General features: G+C 43.8%; 1 protein-coding gene across 5 annotated transcripts in view; it reads right to left on the reverse strand.

Annotated features, from left to right (window-relative positions):
* Positions 1-22,403, reverse strand: part of GLI3 (GLI family zinc finger 3) — a 277,561-nt gene that overhangs the window by 84,977 nt on the left and 170,181 nt on the right. For all 5 annotated transcript variants that reach the window (XM_053218660.1, XM_053218659.1, XM_027071602.2 and 2 more), the window contains 3 exons: positions 10,489-10,691; positions 7,171-7,317; positions 2,062-2,263 (listed from right to left, as the gene is read on the reverse strand). In XM_053218660.1, coding sequence (XP_053074635.1) covers positions 2,062-2,263; positions 7,171-7,317; positions 10,489-10,691 — 552 coding nt within the window. The remainder of the gene's footprint in view (positions 1-2,061; positions 2,264-7,170; positions 7,318-10,488; positions 10,692-22,403) is intronic.

Raw genomic sequence — 22,403 nt, forward strand, 5'->3', positions numbered from 1 at the left:
GGCTCTTAGATGCTGGAAAAAAACTCAAACTAGCTGGGCAGAGAGCCAGGAGGAGGAAAAATTAAAAAGAAGCAAGAAAAATAAATGCGTATAAGTGATTCTGGGTGAGTATCATTTGGGAATATCTTCGCATGCCATATTTCTCATACTTTGATGATATGACCTCTAGTCAAGCCACATAACGGTTACATAATTTCAGCAAATTGACATACAGCCACTGGCAGTCGAAGACGCTGTGAGTATTTGCCAGGAGTGCAGAAACAGCCAGGCTATGGTTCTGAAATGGGCACCCTTCCTCAGAGCCCGACTGGGAGGGTCATGGGGGTCGCACGGCCAGACCTTGATAGCTCATCTCCTGCACGGACCATCCAGGATCAGTCGTCCTGAGACTTTGCCAGTGGCTAAAGGTCTTCATCCTGGCACTGCAGATGCATGCCAGCGTCCGTAAAATGTGTCCTTTCCTACACAGCGGTGTCTTGTCTGTAGCTTACACATGTGAACACTGAACTTCAAAGAGCTGACAGGCAAGGAAAGTTGCAGAGCTGGGGGCAAACCTGAACTCTGACTACAGACGCGCCCAACTCTAAACCTACATCTGTGACTGTTGTGGCTAATCCTGAAGACACCCCAGGACCTCTCTCTGAGCACTGACTGCTATCATACAAGCAGAGTTACTTGCTTTTTCCTCCATGTTTCCACACTTCAATGAGCATATTAAAAGAACAAAGAAAAGCAGAAGAAAATGACATCATGTCAACATGGGGATTTACAATATTTAAACACTAACTTGTGTGCCAAGGAGCATTACTGATATTGAACAAGCAAAGAATTAAAGCTGTAATTGAGAACATTGTTGAAAAAAGAGTGGTATTCATCATTTGCTAATATGATATGTTACTAACTGCTAACCCTTTTTTTTTCCAGACTGTTGGGGCTTCCCTAGTATGTATATCTATCACGAAACACCCGTCAATTAAGAACTAAAGCTACTGTCCATTTGTAGAAACACATCTATAAACAAATCCTCACTTACTCAAAGCAAGTGGAAACAGCCTTTTTGATATGTACTTTTCAAAGCAAGGAATCATTCGTGGTTTGCAAAACTCCTGTTCAAAAAGATTGCTAGTCATTGAATCCTTCAACTATGGGGAAAAAACTGAGGGGAAAGGATCACGAAAGCTGATAATCACGGGGGCATAATGAATTAACCAGAACATGATCTAATTCTAGGCCTGAAATAACTCTTTGGTAATGCATAGAGTTCAAACCAAGTGTGAAGATACCTACAATTCATCGCCCGGCTTACTTTTATTCCCTACTTATTGACATCGGCCCAAGTTTGATCATTAGCAGTGAGAAGTATTTTATAGCAAGCATGTTTACAGAAGCCTGTGTTTGTCCCTTCATGTACAAGTACAGACACAATGTAGCACCACAGGAAGTGTCGAAATGTTCCCGGTGTACTCCAAAGGAGGATGACAAGAAGAGATCTTTCAAATTAAGCTAAAAATACTTCACAGGAAAACGGGGAAGTCCTCGTTTGCCCCATCGCCGCGAACAGGTAGGTCTTCCAATGTCATCACATTTATTTCCCATTAGATTAAAAACCCTGCTGACACCTTTCCTTTGTAGACCTTTTCTGCGTAGTGAACAGCTATGAATTACAACCACGCCTGGCCTTCTGATTTCCGCTCCTGTTCCTCCATGTGTTACACACAACCAGGTATGAAGCTGGTTTTCTCTCTAGAGAACTCGAATTAGTAAGACGGGCTTGGATGAAAGACTGGCCATAAGCACTGCCCCTAGACAGTGGATTCCATCATACGTGAGTAAGTCCGTATCTCCGTACAGGCTACTAACTAACGTCTGCGAAACAGTATTACTGGCCCAGTAACTGGCTCTAAAATCCACTGTAGTGATACCTGACCGGCATCCCGGGTCAGGCCCAGTGTCACGTGATTGTGTTTGTCCTCAGAGGCAGTGGGTCTTGCAAATGCAGGGCCCGCCAAGCGCTGACCCTTTATCGAAGAAACACATACTGGATTCGGGGGAAATACATACCTGATTGCACTTGCAGACAAGTGACCATAGGAACCACTTGCTGAAGAGCTGCTGCGGGAATTATTGAGAATCGTGACCAAGGAGTTGGGAGATGTCCTTATCATAGTCTGAAGGTCAAAGCTGTGATCGGACAGCGGTGATATGGACAGTGTACGTTTTCGGCTCGGCCTGGCTGACAGCCTGGGGCTGGGGAATCTGGTGCCTGTTATATAAACAAAACGGAGCCCGATTACCTGCGGTTGTACTCAGTACCTATTTATCGCTACTCGCCTGGGTGGAAGAAGCCGGCAACTTGCGGTGACAAGGACCTCTCCACCCACTTGTGATCTACTGGCTACAATTGAGGAAATTAGGGAGAAATATTTATCTTCCAGGGCTTACCTCAGGGGAGCTCTGTTTATTAATGTGCAGGCAAAATGATAAATTGCTAAACAAAAGGGAAAGACTTTTATGTGTTATCCCTCTCATTTCTAGTGATTTATGAATCTGACGGCTGCTTAGATATTCCCATCATTAATTCACCACAAGCGACGAAGACAGTGGTTCCCACAGTCACACAACACACCCCCCCTCCCCATCCCAACACACACCATTTTAAGGCAATGAGCCGAAGGAGAAAATGAATTAAAGCATCCTCAGATTAAAAATTCAGCTTAGTTAGGCTCTCATTTCCCCATGATTTCTATAGTTATCTGATCCATGTATACTTAGAGCTTTACCAGAACTACTGATAAATACATTATCCTAAATTAATGGCTCTCAATTGGGGGCAACTATGCCCCCAGGGGACATGTGACAACATCTGGAGACGTTTTGGTTATCACAATTCATGGGGTGCTACTCGTATCTAGTGAGTAGAGGCCAAGAATGCTGCTGAACAGCCTGAGATACACAGGGCAGCCCCCCACGACGAGAAATCATCTCTCCCCACTAGTGCCTACACCGAGGAACCCTGCCTCAGTCCCCTACACTAAAGGCATGAGTCCCAGTAAACATTACAAATCTCAGGATGCGGTTTGTTTGCAGATTTTCCAAATCTAGAAAAAACAGATTTTTTAGGGGGGAGGGGAAACCATGCAAACATTATAATGAGAGCTGATGAATCTAGTTTAATTCTCTGGACCTTGCTTCTCCAGTCAGAACTAATAGGGAATAAAGCGCTTATTAATAGGAATCTCAGTTTTTATTAAGATTCCCCCGATGAAGCTCTAATCTGAAGGTCAGTAACTCCTACTTAAATGAGTGCCAACGTAATACAATGCTTTTTATCTAAAGAGTTAAAAACTGAATGCCTTCTATTTGGTAGATACTAGAGGTCTGAATTTCAGGAACTAGTATCAATGTGTCCCAGAGGCCCACACTCCTGCTTTTTCTAAGGTCACATTTACATGACAGAGTCATCAAACTAAAGTTTAATGAAAGAATGAGAACATCATCCCACTCCATAAGAGGCACATCAAACATGATTAGCTCTGAGTAACAATGGAGGGTTTCTATTTCAGAGTATGGGTATACCTGCATATGTAGGCACGGCAATTTAGTAACAGCCAAAACCCTGAAGTAGAAGGTAAGCCTTCTTGATAGAAAAAAGTCAAGGCACTTGGGTCTCTGGAAAATTCAATGGGAATATTTTCTTCATCATGGACATTGACACAAGGTAACAATCCAACATGCTTCAAGATATTTAATGAAATGAAACAGAAGAATATGAAAGATTCTATAGATAATACTACAGAGTAAAGAGATATACTTTATAGTTAGAAAAAATAAATGGCAAACCGGAGCTTAGGAGGTTAAGTTAGCATCATCCATGTATAAACCTGGAGAACCAGTGTGAGAGACGAGTATGGTACCTTTTCAAATTTTTCTTTCAGAGATTCAAATTTGGGTTCTTCATTTAGATTAATTTCATTACCAGCCTGATTTAGGCCACGCTAGTAGAAATATAGCCTTCCCAACTATGTACACAGCTTTTAGTGTTTAAATCAGCATCTTACTTTTACTAAGGCATCTGCCTTACACACAAATGTTTCACATTTACTCACCAGGAGAGGCTAATTTCATCCTAGTTTTCGATGAAGAAACACTTTCCACTTCCAAATGACTCCGAGGACACACCAGACTTACTGTCCACCTCCATATAATCCTCAGCAATAACCCTTCTCAATGGGTCTCAGTTGCCACTGGCAGAGTTAAGAGTGACAGGACATTCTAGACAGAGATCATCCCTGGAACACCTCTAATTTTTTAAAATCACTAGATGAGGTGGCTATCTGATGCTATAAAGCGACAAAGGCCTCATACCCCCTTATATCATCCAAAGAGAGAGCCCAGAGGCCTTCCTTCATCCCTGCCATGGAAACCTTCACATTGTCCATGGCCTGGCTAGTCCAGCCTGTCTGTTTTTCCCTCCAAGATGGGCTCTTATATATGTCAGTTGCCACCAATACCAATAATACAGTTTTCAGGAGCCCTCAACTCTAGAATGTCCTTTATAGGGATTACTTGCTCTCCTATCTTTTAAGGCCATTAATCCCCAAAAATTAGGAATTAGAGCCATAAAACAGACTGGCTTCTTCAAACATGCAACGTAGGGTACTCTACCCTGTAAGTGGCTGAAACCCAGATATGCCCATTGCTGGCACATTAAAAAGTCAAGTGCTCATTAAAACCAGTTTCTTGTGGTTTCTGCCACCTGAAGAGTCCTGAAGATCTGGTTAACAGTGGATCACAGTGACCGGCTAGATCCCGGCCAGGCTCTGCCTCTGCAGGTACACATCCCAGTTAGGCATTTAATTTACAATCGTTTTGCTTCTCCACTGGAAAAGTCTCCTATGACTGAAATGCTGGGTACTCTTCTTATGTTGTGTTTAGCTAAATGTCATTTCCATTTTCTTAGCAGGAAGATAATATTTTAAGCACTTTCTAAGCCTTGAATATACTCTACCTAACCCCCTAATAATCAAGCAAACAGAGAAAGTCAGCATTTTGGAACAGTGATTTGGAATCCTCTGTCAAGGGGAACAGCTAAAACACAAGGTGAACATTTTAAAAACAGCTGAAAGAGGGACACCTGGGTGGCTTAGTTAAGTGTCCAACTCTTGATTTTTGGCTCAGGTCACGATCTCAGAATTCCAGAGTTCAAGCCCCGCATTGGGCTCCACGAAGAACCTGCTTGGGATTCTCTCTCCCTCTCTCTGCCCCACCCTATCTCTCTCTCTCAAAATAAATAAATAAACTTAAAAAAAAAAAAAAGCTGAAAGAGAAAGAGATGTGGCCCAGTTCTTCACTGATTATATGGATTCCTTCTGAAATATAAGCCCGGGCATTCTTAGCATTCCAACACAGATATCTCTGATCTGGCTTTCTGTTAATTGTTTTGTTTCTCTGCTCTAATAAAAAATTCTGACAAAGAAAAAGGAGGTTTCTTTTTATGTGATGAATGATAGGACATCTAAATTCCTACTTAATGACAATCAATTTACCATATACTCAGGCAAATTAAAATTCCTTTAATTAGTTTTTACAAAGTAAAAGGGTAGCTTCATCCTTTATTTAGATAAAAACCGCCATTGCCTGACTAAACACATTCTCATCAAATATAGAAGGTAATATGGGCTGACCTTCCAAGGATTCTCCCCTATTTTAATTCTTTATTTGCAGATTTTTAAATAACTAATTTGCATAATAACACTGAACTTGTTTTTTTCAACAATCCCTAATTGAAATGTGATTATGATGAATCTGAAATATAAGCTCTTGACTCTGCAAAGCCAAACAACGAAACCCCTGCAGAAGATGTAACACGTTTCTTCTACGTTGTGTGTGGTAACGAACTCCCCAGTGGAAACCATCGCAAGTTAGGATCCTATGTGACACACTGCGTTATTTCATGGCCGTCAGGAGACTAAGGCCGTAGATCTTACTCTGTGTAAGCCAATCACCCTCTCTTTACTCCAAACCCGAAGGCTGAATTACTCACCACTGCTAGTGAGCGGACCAATGCATACCTTTGTCACATAAGAGTCCAGAGAGACTGTAGATGAGAAAGCACTGCTACCAGGAAAAACAAACAAAACCCAGAGCAAATGCCCAACTCAAAGCCATACAGTTGTCATATTCATAAGGGTCGTGGCTTTCGCTGACACCTCCGCTGATGCTTCACGTCCTCTTTCTGGCACCTGGCAAATGGAACTTAAGGAATCTGAATAAATAAGAACTCTTGGGATGTTCTGAACCATGGTATTTATAGGCTCATTTGTCTACATGTCTAGATAAGTGACCCAAAGGAATCATCAGAAGCCTTGAGGGATCCAAAAATAAGGGATATAAAAAGCATTGGGGCACCTGAGTGGCTCAGTGGTTAGGTGTCCGACTTCAGCTCAGGTCATGATCTCTTGGTTCGTGAGCTCAAGCCCCACGTCGGGCTCTGTGCTGACAGCACAGAGCCTAGAGCCTGCTTTTGATTCTTTCTCTCCCTCTCTCTCCGCCCCCTTCCCACTCATGCTCTGTCTCTTTCTCTCTCTCAAAAATAAACATTAAAAAAAATTTTAAAAAAAAAGCATCAAATGACGCCCTTATCTTCTACTGTTAGGTCCTAAAAATAGCTCTGGTTTGGAAATGCTTTTTATTTTTCCTAGATAAAAGGTCTTCGTGAAATATAATTTTTCATGTAAAGAAAACATGAGGCAAAATAAATGCATGGAAAAATTTAAAAACCAAGTACAGATTTAAAAACAAAATCAACTCCCAAAGCATAAAATCCAGAAAACCAAGGAGTGAACTGGGTGAAGCCCATCCATGGAATCAAACACGTTCCCTGATTTTGTTATCACGACAATCAGGGCAGGAGAGCTTTTTGAACAGCTGCCAAATTACAATCGCCGGCATGTTCCAGCTCATCGGTATCCCTGAGCTCTGCAAGGAGTCTCGGGATGGCCAGATCTGTGGAAGCTTCTTAGCAGACCAAGGAAAGGAGTGCACCAAATATTCTTTCCCCTTCTCTGGTTTCAGAAGTTAGACAATCACCTCGTCTTTGCATCTTCCTCTGTAATTCACGCGTTAGCATCTGCCACCACCAGGACTACAGAAAACAGCCCCATCACTTACTGTCCATGGCGTGAAGATATTCCATGTGGATGGCCCCAGCGCCGGCAGTGGCCGCGGAGGGAATGATGTCTGCATAGGGGCTGCGCTGGCCAGCTAGCAGAGCCATCTGGTGATAGTATTCTGCTGGGCTGACCCCGGCGTGGGGGGCTAGGAGAGGAGACAAGGAAAGCGTGGTGACTAGCTGGAAGAAGTTCAACAAGAAACGCTTCTGGAGGCAACGTCCGTCTGCTGAGCCATCCACGTCAGTACTCCCTTTTATGGCTTATTCTAATAAAACGGCCGGAGCTCAAACTGTGTTTTCACTGAAGTCTGCTCTAGAGAGCTTCTATTTGAAAAATAAGACAGAAACCGGGAGGGAGGCAAACCATAAGAGACTCAAATACAGAGAACAAACTGAGGGTTGCTGGTGGGGCGTTGGGTGGGGGGATGGGCTAAATGGGTGATGGGCATTAAGGGGGGGGCGCTTGTTGGGAGGAGCACTGGGTGTTCTATGTAAGTGATGAATCACTAAATTCTACTCCTGAAACCATTATTACACTATATGTTAACGAACTTGGATTTAAATAAAATTTTTTTAAAAAGGATAGAAAAAAATGAAAATAAAACTGAAAAATAGAAAAAATAAAATACATCCTAAAAATCTGTAAGGCTAGTTTAAAGAAATAACCAAGAATTCCAAATGATTAGAATGTATATCTATTCTCCTCCCCACGTTCCCCCCCCGTCCCCAAGTTAAATTGTTTCTTATATGAAATCACCGTAGGTTCACATTTCTTACAGTGGTAGACAACTCAGACCACCGTGATATCTTTCCGGACACACTCAAAATACTTCCCGAAGCTTCTGGCAGGGGTGACCGAGTCAGCTCTCGCTACCTGGAGGGCCCAGGGCTTATAAGTGGAAAAGACAGCACAGCTTTAATAACACATGATGGGCTGATAAGCTGCAATTTTGTGTTCCATAATTTTAGAGCTCTTTTTTTTTTTCCTTTTTTTCATTACAAAATCAAAAAGGAAATATACCTATCAATCTGGGGCAATTTACTGGCAAGAGTCAGCTCAGTACGAGTGGGATAATCATGTGTTTCCACTGCCAATTTATGTGCAAAAGCGGCAAGACACTGTAGCAGTTCCGAGGGTGGTCTCCAGATTTTCCAAGAGCTGGATGCAAATCCCGACTCCTCTTACCGCTGCTGCAAGGGGCTGTTGGCAACAATGATTGCAACAGCCCTTGGGAAGTGTTTACTTAGCACATAGCATTCCATCAGGAAAAGTTTGTTTTACAATTACTAGGTAGAAGCATGGGGATTCTAGCAATAGGTCTGTGTATGTTTTCCATCTGCGTGCACATACTTTTTTCGTGATAAAAATATATGTAGATATATACAAACATCTCAGACTACACGTGAGAAACATCTGTGACTTGACTTTATGTGATGGAGTATTAGTTAGCCTCTTGAGAGGCAGGAAGAGGGAGGAAGAACGACCAATCAAAGAAAGCTTTATTCAGGAGCATCTGGGTGGTTCAGTCGGTTGAGAGACCAACTTCGGCTCAGGTCTCAGGTTTGTGTGTGGGTTCAGGCCCCGCGTAGGGCTCTGTGCTGACGGCTCAGAGCCTGGAGTCTGCTTCAGATTCTGTGGTCTCCCTCTCTCTCTGCACCTCCCCTGCTCATGCTCTGTCTCTGTGTGTGTCTCTCTCTCTCAAAAATAAGCATTAAAAAAAAGTTAAAGAATGTTTCATTCATACTCATCATCAAATATTATGGAAAACAGATGAGAAGGCGCTTTAACTAGAGGTGCCACTTTCCACTGGCCCAATGAAATTTCTGCAAGGCAGGCATAATTCCAAGTCTGTTGTGAGCTGGTCGCCCTCACCCATCTCTCCCTCTCTTCTCCTGCACTGTCATTCCCATGAACTCCCAAGTACTCATGGAGATGGCTCTCCATTTTTTCCCCACTGTGAAACCAAATCCAAAACAGGAGAACTTAACTTGGGTCTGATTCTCTTACATTAATTTTTTTTTTTTTTAATGTGAATCTTGTCCAAATGGCACAACTTATTCCTTAGGTACCTTACAACTCTACCCACTGCACTGAATCCAAAGGAAAGAAACGAGCCGACAGCCATTGCTGGACCACAGCTGCTCCTGGACTGTGACTGGAGAGATGCTCACTGAGAAACCTCCTGCGATCCGTGCCCCGCCCTCGCCCCCCCCCCCCCTTCCTACCATGCACAGCCGCCCCGGGAGGGGTCTGCAGGGAGGACGTGGGCGGTGCAGGTTCACACCACTACTCGGTGAGATGGCCTGCGTGGCGTTCCTGTGAGCTCCTACACAAGCACCAGCCGCTGCGGGCTGCCGTAGAAAACTCACAACCCATTATTTCTAATTAATATGGCTCACACCGTTCTGGACCTTAATTCAGATTCCAGCAATGGTGGACAAGTGAGTTTGCATATGTATGCACGTGATGGGAAAAGCTCTTCCTGAATCAAAGGAACGTTTCATAATTTGACAGTTACGGAATACACAGCTCCAATTAAAGAGTCTTGTGAGAAGTAATTAATTGGGAAGCTAATAGAACCAACAGGAATTTGACCCTTGAGAGTTTAAAATGAGCATCAAGTATAATAAAATTAAAGTCAAAGTCTGGTTCTTTTCCCGTACATCCCTCTTCCACTTCTCACTGGGCATGGCCAAGGATGGAGGGCACGTGCAACAGATCTAGACCATCATGTTCTCTAAGCCTGGCTGCTCAGAGCACGGTCCACAGACCAACAGCGCTGACGTGCCACCTGGGAGCTTTACAGTGTGCAGAACCTCGGCAGCCCCCCAGACCCACCCCCCGCACAGAATCACATTTTATCATCCTCCCCGGGTGGTCCGCGTGCACAGTGCAATTGGAGGTGTTCTGCACGTGCAGAACAGAAAAGTCTCCATCGGAAGGTAAGCACAATGGCCGGTTACACGTGCGTGCTGTGTGCACGTGAAGTGGCAGAACAGAACAGTGGATGGGAGCAAGGTCTTTGGAGTCCCTGAGTGCTGGCTGTGAGTTCCACGTACCACTTAGTAGCCACCGGGCCATGTTGCCTGTTACATGGCCCCTCTGCCCATTGCTCTCCTCGCCTGAAAATGGAGACGGTACCCCCACCCTCATGGAGGTGTCCCAAGGCTAAAGCGAAAGCATGTTCTTAAAGCACTTAGCACAGCACCTGGCACACGGGAAACATTCAGTAAACATCAGGGCTGCTCTATACCACGCTCCAGGTGAGGCACGATGGGTGGAACAGGGGGAAAGGGCTGGTCGGGGACTGACTTACCGTCTGTGGGGCTGAGCCCCCGGGCGGCCGAGATCATGGAGAGGGACGGGCTATGAAGAGACCGGATGTAGTCCATGTAGGGATTGATGTAGGGGTGCGGAGGGCTGAAGGGGGGCTCAGAAGCTGCAGCGGGGTTCCGGTGAGGGGAGATCCTGATGAAGGGCAGGTCTGAATACGTGGGGCTACTAGATAAGGCAGAAGGCCTGGACAGAAAGAAAACCAGACACAAGAGGTGCGGGTGAGACAAATATCTCCATAGGCACAGGCTGTCTGTGAAGGAAAAGAAGAAAGATTTTTAAATGTCTTGGGGGAAAATTTATCAGCCATATATGTTTCCAGTACCATTACCTTAAAACCGTGGTGACAAATGCAGGCAGAATGCTACCACGCGATTGTTTGGGCCAAGAAAATTAACCTGAGACATTTCGTGGCACTCTGAGTACAGAAAAATAAAGGTTGGCCTCTGGCTTCCCTTATGACAAAAAATTCTACACACCAGGCACCTGAGTTGAGCACAGTTCTGTGATTCTACGTTCCATTTGACCAGAACATTAGTTTTACCACTGCGGACTTACCTCTCACCATCATGGCATTGCACTAAAAAAGAAAGACCGAGAAAAGGAATTGCAAATTCATCCGGTCACGCACACAGCAGAGTTGTCCACAAATAAAGAACGCTAATTGCAAACGTCTGCAAGAAATGGGACAGGAGACACTCTATATCCGTGTTTGAATGCTTACTGCAGGGGTCATGCAGCTGTGAGAAAAACCAGTTTTACAGATCTGGGCTTCACTGTTTGGGAGACCACTCCTCCTGTCTGTGTGAGCCAGCACTGAGAGAGCCTTTCCTCTGACGCTCATGTTTCGAGTGGCGCCCTGGTCAGCCGTGTCCAGCAATGAAGTAATGAAGGAGTACCTGGGGCTATGAAGTTGGAAAAGAACGGGGTTTTGATCAAGTGCATGCCTTGGTTATAATGAGCTGATGAAAATAGATTCTAAAACACACTTTGCTGCCACCATGGCCTGAGTCAATCCTGGGGAGTCCTTCCCCGGGGGATAGAAGTTTCTAGAATGGCCAGTTTGGGCATCCACCCCGCCCTCACCGCCTGGTTTCGTCTCCAATAGGAAATGTTTTGTGTGGGTAATCCAGTGAACTGGCTACGATAGGCTGAATGCCTGTGCTCTCCGCTTCCTCATTCACAGAGGGGGTGGCCGTAACAGCAAGAGGCCACGATACAGACAGATCTACTGGAAAGGGCAAATTCCTCTTGAGCCACTGTGGCTTTAGGCGTAAGATGAAAGGGAGGGGAGAAACATTTTTTCATCACGCCTCCCGAAGCAAAGGCGCCCTGCCGGCCGGGTGCTGGGCCCCATCACCCTGTCAGAACATAATCTTGGGAGAAGCCAGCTCCACCAAGTGCACAGCGAGGCACGAAATAAATGAAACCGAAGATCAGATAATGCATTTTGTCTCAGCGGAAAATAAAAGAGGGTGAAATATGGTCGGTGGGGGGGATAGTCTCATTTGCTCTTTCTTACTCTTTTTCACTTTGAACTTAAAAAAAAAAAAAAGGAGGCTTTTTATTTGTTATTCAGATGCTACTTTTGGTGAAAATAAAAATCCAGAGTTTTCTAAATTTACACGTGGGCAGAGGGAGAATTCACCACCTGACAACAGCAATTTCTTTTCAAAACAACTTGAGGCTTTCTGCACCCACTCAGAAACTAGTAAAATTACTTACACTTACATAGAAATCAGCACAACCTAGGAGGCTCTCCTATTTTAGCTTTTTATGACAAAACAAGTTGGCTCTGTGTCCTTGGTTAAATCCGAAGTTCCCCCCAGACATGTTGCTACTTTAGAGCATGGGGAGCCTCCAGTTCACTAATTCCCTTTCTACTGGAAAGGAAAATCAATCTTTCCAGTTTGATTCAAAAGTAATTCCTACAAAATACAAATCTATCTGTAGATTTATGATGGGAGACCAACACAGCAGAGAGGTGGAAACGCAGACATTTCAAGAAATCCACTAGGTAACAGCCTGTGATCCCCAACATACTCGGTCTCAACAGTTTAGACTAAAACTCGGTGGGGGCGGTGGCGTTTCTTTTTCCTTTTAGACAAAAATTGCAACGTGTAATTTTTCTGGAATTCCAGAATTGACCAGGGTCGTGAGAATATTCCTAGAGGCCTAGATTTCATTTTGAAGAATCAGACACAGGAAATAAATAAATAAATAAATAAATAGTCAGCATCCAGAACAACGTGAAAATTCCAGAGGCGGGGCCGGGACAGTCACCAGTCCCAAGGAAGCAAGGAAGCCAGGAGACAGGCGAGGCCCACCTCCTCGTGCAAGTCCATGGAAATCTGACATCTGCACCCACCCGCACCTGCATTTGACCCATACCCACAAGAAGACTGAAGAGAACTGCAAGGAGCAGCCAGGAACGAGGACTGGTCACGGCCCCCCCACAAGATGCCAGGGCCCCGCCCTCCCTCTGCACACCAGGAAGGAGCAATAGCAGAGAAGAGGGCCGGTTCCTCGTGGAGGCGAAGTCGGGAACCTTCACCCACTGTGGTAAATGCCACGTTCACGCATGTCCCTTCCAGAGACATGATGCTGAGGAGATATGAGGTCTGATAAAGGTGGTAGGACATGCCTTCAGACAGGAATGCAAATAAGAAAGCTGTCAAGTTATTTAATTGCCCTAAAGCAACAAACCTTCTAGAATTCACAGGCCAGCCATCCCCAGGATACAAATAGGAAAATGCTCAATAAGGGTTACCCAGTGAGGGGGCCATCAGGAATTCTGGACACAGGTGAGTCAGACCACCAGACCAGTGGCACCGTGGAAGGGCTCGGGGGCTGAGGGGAACCCATGTGTGACTTCGTATGCAATGACCACCGTCTCTTAGTCCTTATGGGTAAAATGGGAAGGATTCCTACCCCCTGGGGGGTCTTGGCAACTTCATCTAAGGAAAACCTTATGCACTGAGTCTGGTATCTAATAAATGTTCAATGTGTGCATACATACATAATACATATTATACTAATTTGTTCTACTCTTAACATACATACGTATGAACAAACATGCATACATACTAGGGATGGCAAATATAGCATACTATGAGATTGTCAAACACTGAAATATTGGAACCCTCTTTTCAAAGCAATACCTGTCTGCTTCATTCCCCAACCCGACAGAGCCCTAGAAGCACCTCCTTGGATTTCCAAGTAAAATCGTAAAACCACACAAGGTGGTTAAAGCATGAACTCAGTAATTTTTTTATGTTTATTTATTTTTGAGAGTGAGAGAGACAGAGCACGAGTGGGAGAGGGGCAGAGAACGAGGGTGAAGAGAATCTGAAGCAGGCTCCCAGCTCTGAGCTGTCAGCACAGAGCCCAACAGGGGGTTCGAACTCACAGACTATGAGATCATGACCTGAGTCGAAGTCGGACGCTTAACCGACTGAGCCACCCAAGTGCCCCTGAACTCAGTAATTAAATGCAAGAGCTTTGAAAACACTGGACTTGAATGCAGTCTGTCGCTGACTCTGTCACTGAAGGTTAAGTTCCCTTTTACACAACATGGAACAACTGCCCCCTCCTGGGAGGGGCTCCGTAAATGCTAAAAAAGCCCTGGGCACTCAGTAAATGGTGGTGGTCGCTGATGTTCTTGGTGGTCCTAAGAACCACCCAACAAAACTGGTGTGTGTGACTCTGAACTCAGCAAACAAGTGTCCAAATAGCAAGACTTTTGGACATTCCTTTCCAATTTCCCTGCTGTTCCAAATTCTTGGCAGCGAGATCATCTGTCAGTTATTTTGTTTTAAACTGTAAAGCAAATCTGAGAGGGCAGGTTGAGGTCTTTAAATGTAACAGGTGGATGTGTTCAATGCTTGTATAGAAGCGCCATTCAAGATTACAACCAGACGGATGGATTCTTGAAGGAGGAGAAGGTGGGAGGTGTGGAGGAGGCACCCACAAAAATCTTCCCTATAAATGACATATATTCTTTCACAAATTATCATAAACTTGACCTGGTAAATATCTGCCAAGCTTACTAAAAGTCTGCAGTGGGGATTACAATACCACCAGGAAAAGAAACTACAGCTGTCTCCTTCTTGGTTTATATTTTTAGTAGATACACAGAAACGGAATTGAAGACTACCGTTGTCTTTCTCTGCCTTTATAGCTTTCTGTTCTTTCCCTGTTCTGGGGCTGTACGTGGCTCGCTCACCGAAGGCGGCAAAAACCACGGAGAGAAAAACCCAAACAATAAACATTCTAGGAAGAACACGGACACTTAGAACCTGCTCCAAGAACAGAGATTCTGCTATTTATGTTGTCGCCAAAGAGTATAGAAGTATGCCTGGGACCCTCCAAACTAAATCATACAAACTGCTGTCTGGGAAGCAGAGGCCCAAACCACAGAGGGTCGTCAGGGCGCAGCTGATGTCCCGTTACCCCTCCACATTGGCTCACGTGAACGAGGCCTGGCGTGCCCACCCAGGGATGACACCCCATATTCCGCTTCCAGTTCTTCCAAGGCCACAAAAACCCAGTGAAGGGCTGTCGTGTGGTTTCCACATTGCCCAACAGGTAGACGAAGTACAGTTTCAGATAAGAAAGAAGGTGGGGATCATTTTGGTGTTCTCCCAAAAAGACAATAAAGCAATATAAAGTTGTGTTTGTGGAGACAACTTGACCTCGGATTAGGTTCTTCACAAGGTCATGAAAATAGACTACGATGAAAAGAATAGTGGATTCTTATTAGAGCATTTTTTTAACGGCAATACTATGATAAACCTAAAAACAAAAACACATATTGCAGAGGATAACTGGACTTCTTAGTTAGAATGAAATAGCATTATATAATCTAATTTGTTACTGCCTTTTCATCTATCTTATTGGGTTACTGAAATGCCAAGATTAAAATCACAGTATTTAATCACCTGCATTACCCATTATGAGAGCATTAAACCAGGTTTATATGCTGGATTATTACAATGGCTTTCACATTGCTTGGGACACTGGAAACGTACACATACTTCTTGCACCTTTGCATGAAGGCTCCAACTACCAGAAGAATGAAGTGTTGGGGTTTTTTACCTAACAAGTTTACCTTTTGTTTAATTTTGTTCTTTGTATAACCAGTAGATACTCTTCATATTCAAGAAGTGGCCTACCAGAGAACAAAGGGGAGTTATCCCTTATAATGTATTTTTAACCAACTAATTAATTATTCAATAAGCATGATTTTAATAAATCAAACTTTATAATAAAAATTAGCTTTCCATTCAGTGAAGGAAACAAATAACACAAACGTCCGTGGCTAATACGCTAGATGCCCGTCAGAAATTTGCACAATCCTGGACTTCACCTTTTCCTCCATTCAGGGTGAGCTTCCAGATAACCTCCCTCTGTCCCAGGAGCATTGTGTGACCATGAAGTGTACAGACGGCTGTGTCGATTACTCTCTATTTGCCAGCCTTACCCCTGGAGCCACTGCATGCCCAGGAAGGCTGGTCTGTACAGACTCCCTTGATGGGCTGACTTTCCCTCTGGATTCTACTAACGAGATGCACTGGCAAGAGCTGGTGCTAGAGGAAAGAGTCAAGGTATTTACTCCCCTCACTTGCTCTCGCTGGCTGGAGTTTCACTGGTGGCGTTCCAATCCCAGGCCACAACTCCAGAAGTGTAATCCCATCCGAGCCTCTAGCCCCCACTGAATCACTTTTCCCTTCAATCTGCACCTTCAGATTAGGGTTGGCAACTGCTTCCAACTTCTGCTAGTCCTGGAGGCTTTCCTATCACTTTGGGGGCCTTTAAACTTGTCCACCCCTGTGTAAATACCTGCTCCGTTAAACTACCACAGCCTTGGGGTGTCTGGGTGGCTCAACTGGTTAAGCATCTGACTCTTGGTTTCAGCTCAGGTCGTGATCTCACAGTTCATGGGTTCAAGCCCTGCGTCAGGCTCTGCACTGACAATGTGGAGCCTGCTTGGGGTTCTCTCTCCCCCTTCTCTGCCTCTCTCTCTCTCTCTCAAAAATAAATAAATAAACATTAAAAAAACAGCTGCCACAGCCCTAGCTGATAGCATGGATCCGTTTCAGATCCCAATGCCATCACCTTTAGAGCTAAAGAGTATTTCCCAGGAGTGTGTAACTGACTTCAGGCTTTTACAAACTTACCATGTTGGATTTCAGTTTTTAAAAACTACGTGCATAACTACATAGATGAATATTTTCAATGATATGTTCATTTGATATACATTTTATGGAAAAGCCACTTACTAAGAATCCATTATGATTTCACCACTTGGAGGAATTTCAGGAAACAAAATACATGATCATTTGGTTCCTGCTTTCAAAGAGTTTATAGCCACATAGGATGAACAGCATATACACGTGAATGTCTAACCAGCAAGTGCTGAGCGCTGTTGAGTCAGAAAGCACCAACAGGAAGCTTCCAGGATGCATGTTGGTTACAAAATATATGGAACGTGAACTGCACTACAAAATGAAGATATGATTTGAATAGAAGTGGCCTTTGAAGATGAAGGCGAGTATATTGCTTGTTGTACACATTAGTGCTAGGGTGCTGAATATTATCTTATATAAAATTCAAGGGCTATGGTTAAGTTCTTTTTTTTTTTTTTAATTTTTTTTTCAACGTTTTTTATTTTTATTTATTTTTGGGACAGAGAGAGACAGAGCATAAACGGGGGAGGGGCAGAGAGAGAGAGAGAGAGAGAGACACAGAATCGGAAACAGGCTCCAGGCTCTGAGCCATCAGCCCAGAGCCCGACGCAGGGCTCGAACTCACGGACCGCGAGATCATGACCTGGCTGAAGTCGGACGCTTAACCGACTGCGCCACCCAGGCGCCCCTATGGTTAAATTCTTTAACAAATAACACAGAAATACTTGTTTTAATGGTAAAACATTATTTCAAAGGATTTTCCCAAATGATTTTCTTATTTGTGTTTCCTATTTACGTCTGAGTATAAAAGCAGTTTATATCCATAAATGGAAAAGTTGAAATTATTTCAAATCAGCATTAAAAAAGTTACTCCCTGGGGTGCCTGGGTGGCTCAGTCGGTTAGACAACCAACTTCGGCTCAGGTCATGACTTTTTGGTTCATGGGTTTGAGCCCCGCATTGGGCTCTGTGCTAAGGGCTCGGAGCCTGGAGCCTGCTTCAGATTCTCTGCCTCCGTGTCTCTCTGCCCCTCCTTGACTCCCCCACTAGCACTCGTTCCCTCTCTCTCTCCCTTTCAAATATAAATAAACATTAAAAAAAAATTTTTTTAAGTTACTCCCTATGTCCAAGCTATCCAGATCTAACCAAAATCAGTATTTTAACTTATTTAGTACCAGCACTTTTTTCAGGTATTATGTACTTTTTAAATACTCAAATTTTAAATTATACTTTCTCCCTCAATATTAAAAGGTTCCTGTAATATCTTTTACCAGACTGCACATCAACATCATCAATAAGTGCAGTGCAGAGTAAAGCCATCATGAATCATCAGTACGCATCCACAGAGTTGGCTAAAAAGAGGGACAGTGGCAAGTGTTGATGAGAATCTGGGGCAACAGGAACTCTCAAACAATGTGCATATATAAGCTGGCACGACATCTTTGGAAAACAGCTGGGTATTACGTACTCGAATAAATGCACACCCTATGGTCCAGCCATTCCTTTCCTTGATACATCCACAACAGTAATGTGTGCACGTGTGCCACAATGTCCTAGACCATTCAGAGCAGCGTTATTCATGTTAAAATCAGAAACATCCAAATATCCATCAAGACCAGAATGGTGGGGCGCCTGGCTGGCTCGGTCAGTGGAGCGTGAGACTCTCGCTCTTGGGGTTTTGAGTTTGAGCCCCACACTGGTTGTACAGATTACTTAAACAAATAAAATCTTTAGAAAAAAAAAACAGTACAATGGGTAAATAATTCATACAATGAAACAGGGAACGGCTATGAAAAATGGCCAACCACAATGTGGAAAACCTCACAATGTTGAATGGCAGAAGCCCGGTTACAAAAAGGGTATAATATACTGTATGAGCCAATTTATATAAAGTTCAATAACAGACAGATCTGAACGCTAGCATTAGGATAGTCAGGCTAATGTTTACCTTTGGGTGTGTGGGCTTCCAGGGTGCTGGTGTTCTATTTCTAGATTTGGCTAGTGGTCAGAGGTTCTTACTTTGTGATAACTCATTACAGTTCATTGAGCTATATGTGTATGTTTTATGTTTTTTTAAAAAGGAGACACACATCTCTATGTGCCACAGTGGTTTCAACCATTTCCATTAAATTCAGACAGTCAAATAGATATATATGTATATGTCTTGAAATTTACAAATTATTGATGCATAAAAAATACCATAAATAATAACATTTACTGCTGTTAAACAGACAATGTAGTTGCACATGAGTGTAAATTCAAAGTAAACCACGGAGGACAGGCTTCTGTATGTTAATTCTAAGGAAGGAAAGGTCCTGCTAATAAGCCAATCAAAGGGAGAGGCCACGTGAATATCCCCAACCCTTGTCAGTCACCTCCTCTGTCAACTGAACCAACGCTATATAGCTATCACACGGATAATGCAATTGTTTATGGCTGAATTTGACTTGATTCCTTCCTGAGAAGGCTGCAAAGAATAACTTGACAAAATTTACCTCCCTTCTGTACTGTAAATATAATTCTGTGTTAACAGATTGAGATTTCAAGGTCAGGAAAACAGTCAAAGAATTTTTAAAAGAAAGGCCATTCAGAAGGTACAATATGGGGGAATGTAGGTAATGGTACTATAATGGCACTGTAGGTGCCAGAGGGTGGCCACGCTTGTGGTGAGCACAGCAACGTGTACAGAGTTGTCCACACACGATCATGCGCACCCGAAACGAATGTAATATTGTGTGTTGGCTATACTCAAATAATAATAATAGTAAAATAAATAACAAAGTCCATTCAGGTAACCACAATGTGCAATGTGCTGTTATCAAAAAGAGTTCTTAACAAACACTATTGGTTCAAATAAACCCCTAGAGCTAAATGACCACCTCCCACGCCGTAAGTCTTCTTTCTGCCCCAACTCTTGGATAGAAGAAGCCTGATCGATGCGTGTCTGTAACACGTCACAAACGAGGGCAGAAGACAGAGAACCAGTGGGGAAGGCAGGATCCTCAACCCAAGTGGCAGCTGATCAAACAGTTTCTAAATAACCTGTCATTGGTTTTGAATATTTCAGTTCCATGAAAGCATATATATATTTTTTAGCAGCCTCTTTTGTTATCCTAATGGACCCCAAATACTCCATACGACGGTATGCTTCTTTTTCCGATGTGTAATAAATATATGAGAAATCATCTTCCTTACCTTCAGTCACTACCCAATCACTGTATAGTTTGTGAGAAAAACAGAACCATTAAAAAAAATTAACAGTATGCAGTTTTTAGAATTATTAATAGAATATATAAATACATATCTTAATATAGAACATGTGTTATTTATGAACAGATTAAAAAATAGAACTATAATGTATTAATAATAGTTAACGTATTTATAATGTACTGTAAATGTAAATATAAGGACTAATTATTAGAAGAACTAATATGTTGCCTTGTCACAAAGTCCACAGAGATACCACTTACAAGGAAACCACTCTGACTCCCTAGTGCAGAAGTTCAGACGTCCGGCTGTGATTCTTTTGCTAACCTGATGCCTGGCAGATGGAGGGGCATAGAGCTGTTCTCAGTGGTAAGATTCTGGAACACTGAACGGGGCCCTGTTTTCTAGAGAGCTTCCCATCCAGTTTGTGGTAACACAGCAAATGAACCCTGTCCTTTTCTCCTTTCCTCCTCTAAGACAACAAGCTGTCCTTTGGAATAGTTATCTTCGCCTGTGAATGCTCTCTCTCTTCCCCTGGGCAGGCCACGGGGGAGGCCAATCCCGCCAGGCCCACGGGGCCTCTGGACTCACTCCCCTCCGTTTCTCCCTGTGGAGGGTAATTCTTACACAGGTCAACGTTATAAGCCCTGAGACAGATTTGGTGCTGAGTGACCAGATCTTTAATTTTTTTTTTTTCTTTAACGTTTATTTGAGAGACAGAGAGAGACAGAGCATGAGCGAGAGAGGGGCAGCAGAGAGAGGAGGCCCAGAATCCAAAGCAGGCTCCAGGTTCTGGGCTGTCAGCACAGAGCCCAACGCGGGGCCTGAATCCACGAATTGTGGGATCATGACCTGAGCCAAAGTCGGCGCTCAACCAACTGAGCCACCCAGGTGGCCTCTGAGTGACCAGATCTTTAGAAGTCTGCTCTGCTGCAAGCTCTTTAGGCCAGGATGGAAATGAAGCAGTGTTGTACTGTTTAAGTGTTAACGAGAAAGAAGGCATAAGGCATTCAGCCTGGCACCTGTCCCATGGTAAGTTCTCAGCAAACACTGGCCCCTACAACCAACACCCTCCTTGCCGCTGCTATTTTCTAGAGCTCTGGGTTGGTTAAGGCCAAAGTCACCCAGCTTTCATGGGCTCCTTGTTCAGTGACTTCCCAGGACCCCCCAGGGATGGAGCTGTTCTGCAGCCAGGATGAGTCAGCTATTTGACACCCTTAGGAGCACCCCACCTGGCCTCACCTCACACAGCAGATAAATGAGCGACTTGACTTGACCTTAGTAAAGCGAACAGCATTTCTTTCCTCCCAAAGTAAATTCAAGGGCATGGTTATTCTTGGTTTTATTTCAAAAATTCATTGCCATGAGAAAAGAAAAAAATGGGGGGGAGGGGAGTTTTGACAAAAACTTCGAAGTCTGATTTCTCTGACATTCCTGCCAACTTTCCATTCATTCTAACAGACCTTATTTTTTTGGAATTTAATGAATTACCAATTCTATCCAAAAGCAGCACTCCAAGTGGCAGGGCAGTGTTCTTTTCCAAAAAGAAAACGCACAGCAAAACAGAAAGATACGGGAACCCAATAGTGTGGGGTGACTTGGCACAGACCTAAGCCCCGTGAGCTAACTAAGGGTATCTAGAAAAACCCTGGGCAATGTGACATTTGTTCGTCCAGGTGTTAGGCTTTCTGATCATGTAGAGTTCTATCAACCATGACATCCTTCAGCGGGGGAACTTTTGGATCTGAACCGTGATACCCACCAGGTGCAAAGAAAAAGGACCATAAAGTACATACAAGAGATTCGATTAGAACTGTTGGATTCCTGGGTGGCTCAGTCGGTTAAGCGTCCAAACTTTAGCTCAGGTCATGATCTCACAGTTCATGAGTTCAAACCCCCATCAGGCTCTGTGCTGACAGCTAGCTCCAAGCCTGGAGCCTGCTTCCTCTCTCTCTGCCCCTCCCCTGCTCACACTCTGTCTCAAAAAAAAAAAAAAGAACTGCTGGATTTAGAGGCACCTGGTGCCTAGTCAGTTAAGTGTTCAACTCTTGATTTAAGCTCAGGTCATGATCTCATGGTTCATGGGATTGAGCCTCATGTGGGGCTCTGTGATGATAGTACAGAGCCTACTTGGGATTCTTTCTCCTTCTCTCTGCCCCTTCCCAACTCATGCTCTCTCTCACTCACTCTCTCTCTCAAAATAAATAAACTTAAAAAAAAAAAAAAAACCAAACTGCTGGAGTTAACCAACTCAACACACAAGTCTGTGTGAATTTACCTGGAAATTTCAACAATTTAAGGTAAAGAGATATTTTAAAAATCTTGAGAGCCCCCACGCCAGGATCTGTTATTTCACTGAGAGATCACTTAGTAGGAGGCTTCAGATATTGGGTGCAAATAATTAATTAGAAACAGGAAGTTAGGTTCCAACAGTAAACCCTTACTTCACGTTGAACCCTTATGCAGGTGGTATGGGGAATATTCATGCCAAAGACAAGGCTGCA

This window comes from Acinonyx jubatus, chromosome A2, assembly GCF_027475565.1.
Source record: "Acinonyx jubatus isolate Ajub_Pintada_27869175 chromosome A2, VMU_Ajub_asm_v1.0, whole genome shotgun sequence".
NCBI lineage: Eukaryota > Metazoa > Chordata > Mammalia > Carnivora > Felidae > Acinonyx > Acinonyx jubatus.